This window comes from Atta colombica, unplaced genomic scaffold (genome assembly GCF_001594045.1).
Source record: "Atta colombica isolate Treedump-2 unplaced genomic scaffold, Acol1.0 scaffold83, whole genome shotgun sequence".
NCBI classification, from domain to species: domain Eukaryota; kingdom Metazoa; phylum Arthropoda; class Insecta; order Hymenoptera; family Formicidae; genus Atta; species Atta colombica.
In genome coordinates this window covers 1,693,012-1,702,513 of record NW_017259576.1, presented here as the reverse complement: position 1 = coordinate 1,702,513, position 9,502 = coordinate 1,693,012, and the positions used below count along the sequence as shown (strand labels likewise).

At 36.2% G+C, this 9,502-nt stretch overlaps 2 protein-coding genes across 2 annotated transcripts in view; one reads left to right on the top strand and one right to left on the bottom strand.

The window, feature by feature from the left end:
• Nucleotides 1–2,927: 2,927 nt before the first annotated feature.
• On the bottom strand, nucleotides 2,928–8,383 carry LOC108692870 (mitogen-activated protein kinase 1). Its single transcript, XM_018201402.1, has 8 exons — nucleotides 7,822–8,383; nucleotides 4,697–4,823; nucleotides 4,501–4,611; nucleotides 4,151–4,402; nucleotides 3,889–4,056; nucleotides 3,558–3,746; nucleotides 3,352–3,484; nucleotides 2,928–3,270 (listed from the first exon to the last, which is right to left on the bottom strand). The coding sequence occupies exons 1-7, from the start codon at nucleotides 7,947–7,949 to the stop codon at nucleotides 3,359–3,361; spliced, it is 1,101 nt and encodes a 366-aa protein (XP_018056891.1). The 5' UTR covers nucleotides 7,950–8,383; the 3' UTR covers nucleotides 2,928–3,270; nucleotides 3,352–3,358.
• A 495-nt stretch (nucleotides 8,384–8,878) lies between these two features.
• Nucleotides 8,879–9,502, top strand: part of LOC108692935 (DNA-directed RNA polymerase II subunit RPB11) — a 1,104-nt gene continuing 480 nt past the window's right edge. Inside the window, exons 1-3 of the mRNA XM_018201517.1 lie at nucleotides 8,879–9,086; nucleotides 9,167–9,256; nucleotides 9,337–9,502. Of these exons, the coding sequence (XP_018057006.1) occupies nucleotides 9,034–9,086; nucleotides 9,167–9,256; nucleotides 9,337–9,502 (309 nt within the window). The 5' untranslated portion in view covers nucleotides 8,879–9,033. The remainder of the gene's footprint in view (nucleotides 9,087–9,166; nucleotides 9,257–9,336) is intronic.

Here is a 9,502-nt window from a genome sequence, read left to right as displayed (position 1 = left end):
AACTATCAATGATTCACAGCGACACAATTGAAACGGACAAGACGATATCTTTCACGATATTACCGTTCGGGAATTCGATATGATTAGAATTGGAACGACAAGAAATCGAGGGATAGAAACAATCTCGGGAGACGAAATGCTGACCTTTTTATTTAATCGAAAAGCTAAAAGAGCCACTCAGTTGAACCGCAACTTTATAGGCTTTTGCGTCCCAAATTATTTCAAGTTACGTTGATTGCGATGGTATAAATACATCTTCCCGCGATGGAATTCTTGCACATATCTGCATATGTTTGCTGCGCACAATGTGAAAAATCCGATCTTGCCCGTCGTTGAAGAAATGATCGTGCGATCCTTTCTCTTCAAAGGCTTCTTTTTCCTCCCCTCCTTCACTTCTATTCTACGTAAAAACACTAAATAATTTAGTCAACCACTCGTTAACTCAAAAATTAACAACTGTCATTCTACAATTAGTTGAGGAAACGGCATATTACTCCTCCATCTCGCTCCGCTACCTCTTTTTCTACTCTTCTTTACAAGTTCAATGATATAGCCGTCGAAATAACATCGAAAATCGACAGATGAAAATATTCCGTGAATGCACCGGATATACAAGAATCGGCAACAACAACAAGTACACATACATAACTTTAAGTATATTAGGCCAGATGATATCGACAATGTCTCATCAATATATTACGCGTAACGTTCTACGTTCTCAGCATTTTCCCCAAAACACTTTTTTACCTTATATCACAACCCAAATAACATAGCGTCTACAAAGCGTTAAGAAAACGCTAAAGTGTATATGTATATAAGTGCTTTTTTAGCGCTTTGCAGGAACTGCTGTGTTATTTAGGAATCTATATGTATGTATTATGTATTCAATTATCATTGACAGCGAGAGCTTCGATTTCTCGTCGGCTTACAATTTCGCTGAGCGCACGATTTTATTATCGCTTGCCCATGATCTACGATATTATACGAACTGTTTAAAAGGCCTCGGACGTGAGAGAGCATTCTTCAAAAAAATTCGGTATATACGGATCGCATCCGTTGTAACAGGTGTCTTATTTAACTCTGCAGTAGTGACATAAGGTCATAAAAGACTTCATGGAGTCAGCGTTTTACAAGGAGAAAATAGCTGAATATTGTGTATTAAATTCTAACATATTATCGTGAACTAGTATGAACTCGTTTTTAAGTTTCAAGTTAAATTCGAATTAAATGTCGAATTAAATTCTCCATAAAGAGATCACACTCACATTATTAATATACGGTTTTCAGAAATCTCAAATGCAAGATTTATATCAATTTAATTTAAATTTTTAATTCAACTCTATCACGGGAAGAGAAACTTGTAAGAAATAGAAGCACAATACATATGTATCTATCGAAGTTCTTTGTACTCGCATGTGAAATATTCAAATAACGATTAAGATCCATCCGTGAATCATTGGAAGATTGATACACATTTACTTTGCTTTTGAGTTATACATACAACTAAAACTATCCAAATTCATCATTCAATAGCATCAACTAACGTGAAATAATCTAATTCAGAATCTGTCGTTATAAAGGATTCACTTGGATTTATTTTGGAAGAGATTATATCTGTGTGTACGTATCGCGCAAGAAAACTGTAAACCGCGAGAGATTCCTTAACTCTTTTGCCCACGACAATTTGCCAAACGAATTCGCACGGATAAACATCGAAGGAAGATAAATATGTATTAAATCGGAGACGCGGAGATTGAAATCATGACATTATGGTAGAATATTATGCTGATAGAATATTATTCGCTGTTATGTCCCTCGCATTCTTAGGAAGGAGGCGAGGCGCATCAGCATGAATCAGCCTCAACGAGAATCCGTAATCACTAGAAATGCATCTTAGATCTAGATAAGAATCTTACGAACAATGAATTTTTATTATTAATTTATTTTTTAATTCTTTAATTATTATTATTAGATTATCGAAGAAGGTGAAGATCGGTAACAGTTAATAGAGGAAGTAAATACTTTGTCCCTGTTTTAGTATTTTTTTCCTTCATTTCTTTTTTTTTTAATTTTCACCTCGTCTCTCACAACCTATAGTTTTCTTGAGAATAGGATTAAAAAAATTCTCTACGTATTCACAGTAAGGCCGAATGGAGCTATTGATATCTGTCAGCGAATTCGATTTCTATAGCGATTCAAATTGATTTTCGTAAATAGATTTTGGATTGCGATATTAATTTTGGGAGGCTCTAAGAGCGGATGAGAGGTTCAAACAATGTAATAACATTTTGTAAAATTTCCGAAATACTAACTTGGGACTTTCTTCTACATGTTATTCAAATTTTCACTTTAGTTCTCAACTCGGGCACCGTCGTTATTATCACACGCTCAGAAAGAAGATCACGATTCTCTTTTTAATATAAATTATATACTAATATTTTCGTGAACGCGCCGATTATTACGCGTCGCGTATTCGCTATAACGTTGACTATTATAAACAGATTAAATACCAAAAGAAATTCTGCCACACACGTACGTACATACGCACGCAACACAGTCATACGTACACACATAAGACGAAAAACATCATACGAAATGAATTATACGAGTACGCTACAAGTGTTCGAATCTCGTAGACATAGAATGAACGTTTAATGTATCGATATTCTCGATATCTATGATATTTTCGATATCGGAAAACATCGAGGCACGATAAGCCGAATATATTGCCTTAGTTACGCCACATAATTACGCATTGTAATCTCAGCCATTTCACTTTCAGAAAGTAAAAGAAATAATTCGAGAAAAAACGATGAAATGAAGATAAAGTGTTTCGCGTGTCACGCCTCGTCACGCTCGCAATTAAATCACAGACAGACGGTATGGTACGATACGGTACGACGATGATAAATTAAAAATACATGTTGTACCAATTGATATTATGCTATGTTCGGTATAACATAAAAAACACTATATTTGCTTTCTCCGAGTAAGGACATGCGAATGTACAAGCGTATGCGCGGCATTGCGACTGTTTCACTCACCCGATTAATCGGCTTGATTAATCGTTCGTTGATCGCTGAACTAAATCTTTCATCAATATCCTAGTATTTTTGTATCATCGGCAATTCGAGCGGCGATGAAGTGGCGATGATTGTTAAAAGCATGTTTTCTTCATATCAATCCCGTTATTGTTCGTTTTCCGTTCCATTCTATTCTTTTTTCAGTTCATCACGCATATCCACTATTGCGATTCTGGCAACAGCATGCCTGATGAAAAAGAACAGAAACATTCAATTGTCAGCGCATCAAGAGATTGGCGATACGATAAAAGACGAATTTAACAATTACCAGTCGACTATATAGCATTCTCTTGATGATTTTTTTGGAACAATAGAGTCTCCTCAAAAATATATTGTTTTAATACTTCTTTTGGAAGATCATCCAACTCCATGTCGAACTTAAATGGCTCCTCTGCCACAGGCTGAAATTTACGAATAACAACATTACTTGTAATTACAATTAACATTCGTGATTGCAATTTTACTGAAATATACTTCATCGCCAGGGTCATAATATTGCTCCAAATAGGGATGCGCCAACGCATCTTCCACCACGATACGCTTATTAGGATTGAACGTCAACATTTTATCTAAGAGGTCCAAAGCTCTTGGATCGGCATTGGGGAAAAGACTCGTCCACGGTACCTTTGGTTTATATGGCAACGATTGGAGATAATTCCGTGCCTAAAATCAGAACGCTTCAATATCATTATGTTATAAATGTAAGGTGCGAGTCAACGAGCCCATAAAGTGCAATGCAAAATATATATTCTTGGCTTAGATTCTATGAGATGCAAAAACAGAGATAGATGTAAGCATCCAGTACTTTCTCATTTATGATGCACTCGAGATCCTCCGGCGAGGGCGATCCGAGAACACCGAGAATATGATTCAACTGATCTAAATAGTGTTTGCCAGGGAATATCGCTCGTCTCGAGAGCATTTCTGCCAGGATGCAGCCTACCGACCAAATATCTATGGATTTGGTATAACCCTGTATTAAGAGAACTATGTTAGAACCACGAAGACGCGTGAAATGTACTTTGGTTCTCATTTCTTGAATGAGTTTTCACTTGTGAGACGAATACCTTGGAATTAAGCATAATTTCCGGAGCTCTGTACCACCTCGTCGCCACGTATTCCGTGAGGAAACCCGCATGATTGTGCTCCGGATCCGCGACTCTCGCTAGACCGAAATCGCAGATCTTAAGGTCACAGGTGGTATTCAACAGCAGATTACTCGGCTTCAGATCTCTATGTAACACGTTCGCCGAGTGTATATACTTCAACCCTCGTAATATTTGGTACAGAAAATAACATATGTGATCATTACTAATAGCCTGCAAAACGAGAATTTTATTTGGACTTTTCATTAAATTTGCAGTTTTTTTTTCTTTCGTCTTTAACGTAGATCTACAGAATGCATGCCAATACTTACTTGTGTCTTTAGTAATTTATAGAGATCAGTTTCCATCAGACATTGAACGATATATACGTCTTTCATTTGCTCCATAGTCGGCGCTCTTAATATATCCCTTATATCTATTATCTATTGTGAGAGAGAATACAATATATTAATAACGATACTTTATAAAAGATACGCTTAGCGTAAACTGTTGGGACGTCCAACTTACGTTCTCGTGCTTAAACCTTGTGAGAATTTTTATTTCTCTTAAGGTTCTCTGACTATACGTTTGATGTTCGAAAGGCGAGATTTTTTTTATGGCTACTTTCGTTTTGGTGAGATTGTCGTAGGCGGATCTGCAAGAAAATATTATAAAGATAAACCTAGCCACATTTATTATTCAGTGGAAACCTTTTTGGCGCGCGTTGCTGCTCCAGGCGCTTCATAATTCTCCAATTATCCCACAGTATATCTCAGGGCATATGAATAAAAGAAAGTTTTTTTCAGCAAATGATAAAAGTAGAAGAGCAAATATTTGTTTCAAAATAAAAGTGCAGGATAAAAACAACGCAATTTGCACGAGTGATCCTACAAAAGAAATAAAGACTCCACATTCCTGGATCTTTTATTCGCAATGTATTTCATGATTTAATAATTGCAACAATCTTTTCACGTACTTGTGAATCCAAAATTTTTTCTTAAAAGACAGATTAATAAAAATAATAAAATAACAGATAAAAAAAGAAAAAAAATTCCTTTGTAAGTATAAAGAAACTCTTTAAAATAAAAAGTATAGTCCTGCAGTTTATTTTAAAATGAAATAAAGCAGAAAAAATTTTGATAAATAAGAAGACAGTTTTTATTTCGTCATACATATTCTTCTGTTTTTTTTTATGTATATTTTTTCCATATTTTATTCGCGATTGATCGTATAAGCGTAAAAAAATATATACAATATATATATATATATATATATATATCGTTACTGTGTGTTCGTCAGAGCGCAAGCACACAAATAATCTAATATCTTTATTCATATTTTTCAGAACGAAATTTTTCCCTTTCGGTGACTAGAGACTGGAGACTGGAGCAGTCGCTTTATTCATCCGGCGCATTTGTTTATCTTTTCTGCTATCGTCTGGAAAGCTTGACCTAACTTAGTGTGAGTTTATCCATAGAGAAACTTGTGTCTTTGATGGTATCGCGATGATAGGATGTGGTCGCGCGCGATACAGGATTCTTAGCGATAATAAAAATCAAATTCGCAATGTGTCTGATGTATTACATCAGAAGCCGCGACTAAAGGTGCGTTCCGAGTTACGCATGAAACGCATGATTTATTGTTTTATCCTTTTTTATTATTTGATGAACAACAAAGACAAATAATACATCATACACTTTATGCGAAACTTGGAATGCATCCTAAGAGTTCCGATCGACTACATCAATTAGATATCAAAGGTAATTCAATCTCTTGAATTAAATAATATTTTATTATTTTTAATTTCATGTGTGTAAAAATATAAATCAATCCATTTCCGCGGTAAGTTTCAAAGTAAATCATCCATATTTACGTACGCATTTAGAAAATAACCTTTTATTTACTTTTTAACTTTACATGTATCAAAATATAAATCAATTCATTTCTGTATTTTATTTTTCAAAATAAACGCCTATATTGACGTTCATATTGTATTTAATAAATAATAAATTAAATTTAAATCAAATTTATTTTCTTGAGTTAAATTGTTTAACTTCATTATTTTAGTCAAACTAACGATATATCGGATATGAGCAATGGTATCTAAAGAAATTATTAAAAATAACTCAAATTAGGTATATCTGAGAGATAGGCTCGATATACATTTGAACAAATCTATTAAAACTCTAATCTTTATTTAATCTTATCCATTGCGATCGATAGATAACAGAATATGGAGATGTCAAAAAGTAATTAAAGTGAAAAATGCAATAAATAATTTTCTTTGTTATAAATATTGTTAAATAACTTAAGTTATACCTAATTTGAATTATTTTTAATAATTTCTATAAGTCATCATTCAATATGTCATTAATTTAACTGAAACAAAGGAGTTAAATTGTTTAATTCAAATATTTGTACAATGTATTAAATAACTCAAAGGATTAAAATTTGATAGTTTAATTTATTATTTACTAAGTATATATGTTAATATGAACATTGTTTACATTTAAATTAATCATAGAAATAGATTTACATTTTGACACACATAAAAGTTGAAAACAACAGAATGTTATTTATATATAGCTTAAGAGATTGGATTGTAATTATTCTTTTGATATCCAATAGTGAAGTAGCGTTATCTTTTTAAAAAGATTTTATTACCGATAAATAATATTACAATTATAAATAGATTATTAAAATGGTGCCCTGCAATTTATGTTCGTTTCATTAAAACAATATCTAGAAGATTAAAGCGAGAGATTAAGGTAAGAAAAGCTAGAAGGATCAGGATACATCAAAGGCAACGCGATTAGAGGAAATCTCTTTTTAATCGCGCATAAGTCGGAGCTCCGATATTTTTATTCGACATCAATATTATCAACGCAACATCGTAATTATAGAAAAATCAATTCCGAATTTTTCAAAGAATCTACCGTCAGAATCCAAGAGCGTCGGGATTATTTAACTCGCGAAACGGAATTCTCTCCGAAATATCTTTTGGCGCGCAAAAATATTCCGTCACTTTTTAGCATGAATTCGCCGTGATATAATTCATGCTAAATCGTAATCATGTTAAATAGCAATAGATGATAAAAATGATAAGATAAGATTAGTAAATCTCAAAGTGAATTTTCATCTGATTAGCATGAATGCAAGAAGATAAAATGAGAGAAGACGTACAAAAAAAGAGAAAGAAAAAAAAAGGGAATAATAAGGAAATGTAGAAAAGACATGAATGGGAAAAATACGGTGAAAGGGGCGTGACGTGCATTTGAAAGTGATGTAGACGGTAGAACGTGTAAGAGAACCATGATGCGTGCGTGTGTGCGTACGTCATACGTATATACTATTATACGAGATACGAGCGTCGAGCGCGAGCGGAGCGGAGCGGAGCCGACGCATACAGCCGACAGCGTACACCGATCGGCGGCTTTTGTCCGGAAGGGGGCTTTTGTCTTCGGACATACGATTCGAGGACACGGCGATCGGGGCCGCGGATCACCGCTGATCGACTCGTCGCTGTCACGTCTCCGTTCGCGTCGCTGCTCTCAAATGTTTATTGTCAGTCGACCTGTCAGATCAGAAGATCGGCCGGCCGCCGCAAGCTGCCGATCGAGCGAGCGGTCGTGACACGACCGATGAACACTTACACGACCATGCCGTAGGCGCCTTCGCCCATGTATGACAGATTCGTGTAGCGCGGCCCGACCTCGAACGTTTGCCCGCGCACTACCTCGCAATTAGGATTCACGCTCGCGGAGCCCTCGCACGCCGCCATTTTGACAACTACTTTGCGTCCCGGAGTCGGGACTGTCGGGAGTAGTGTGGCTCGGCAAAACGCTCCTTGTACGCTACCCGCGCGATAAACTCTCGCCGAGAGAGCGACGCGCAACGACGCCGCGTCACTGACGCCGCCGCGCTCTTCAGTCTTCGCCTTCGCTCTTCCACCTTCCACCAGCCACAGTTATCCCTTATCCGCGCCCCGCGGCCCGCGCCTTCGCCCTTCGCCTTGGGTTTCAGTTTGGGTGGGCGCGGCGTGGGAAATGTAAAAGGCGGATAAAAACGAGCGCTCGCAACGCCCCTGTCGTGCGAAGATGTAAGCAGCGATTAATCTCGCGGCATCCGGACGATGACGACTGATGACGGCCGAGTCGAGTCCAATTTGCGAATCCAATGCTCGAAAGAGAGAGACAATAACACGGAAAATGTCTGTACACGTTCAAACTTAAGAAAGAGAGAGAAAACGCGTGGTTTCTTTGAAATGACATAAAATGAAGTTTCCTTTTTCTCTCTCTCTCTCTCTCCCCTCCCTCTCCTCTCGCTCTTTTATTCTTTATTATTCATTCATTCATTCTCTTTCCTCTCTTTCTCTCCCTCTTTTCCATCTCTTTATCTCAATAATAAGTATATTAGGTACATTAGGATATATGTCACTCTTTCTAGAAAATTGAAACAAGTTTTTCTTGATAGGAACACACGTTGTTATTATTGAATAAATAAACCTGTAAGGAATAACTGTAGATATTACGTCTACTATCACTCCTGCCGTTCTTCAATCACGATTCCTTTTACCTTTTTCGATTATAGGTATTAGAATATCAGAACATCGATAAGAGATGAAGCCATTGACAAATATTTGAACTCGTTCGAATGACGTCATGGTAAATTTGTCTGCTATCGAATCGTCGTATCGATTTGTCGCAATCGATTGTCGACTCACAGTGACTCGCTGTAGATGCAACATGCAACAGAAGATGGTCAACAGTGATTACGATTACGACAGTTTGTCAACCGGTGATTCACACTATCGATATTTCAATAACAATTAGTTTTGAATTGTTGTTAATAATTGACGAAGCGAAATGAACGCACCTCCGACTTTTGAGTCATTCTTATTATATGAGGGAGAGAAAAAGTATGCTGATCTTTGATATTTATCGAGATCTAATCACGATTTAGGTTTTAGAAACACGTTAATGTTTGCGTTTTTTGTAGAATTATAAAAGAACAGGATACCAAAGTACCAAATGCTGCGATTTTTACGATTAACAAGGAGGATCACACGTTGGGAAACATGATCCGCAAGTGAGTAAATGTACGAGCATGTTACTTCGGTTCTTTTTTAGATAGCTAGCTAATTTTGTGAATTTCTTTCGATTCTTTAGTCAGTTACTGAAGGATCCTCAAGTATTATTTGCTGGCTACAAAGTTCCTCATCCCCTGGAACACAAATTTGTTATTAGAATACAGACAACTTCTGATTATACTCCACATGAAGCGTTTATGCATGCCATCACCGATTTGATCGCAGAACTCTCATTGTTCGAAGAA

Coding starts and splice junctions, on each gene's coding strand:
- LOC108692870 (XM_018201402.1), bottom strand. CDS start 7,949: ATGGCGGCGTGCGAGGGCTCCGCGAGCGTGAATCCTAATTGCGAGGTA. Junction 4,612..4,696: donor CAAGGTTTAAGCACGAGAAC/GTAAGTTGGACG, acceptor CTCTCACAATAG/ATAATAGATATAAGGGATAT. Junction 4,403..4,500: donor ATAAATTACTAAAGACACAA/GTAAGTATTGGC, acceptor CTCGTTTTGCAG/GCTATTAGTAATGATCACAT.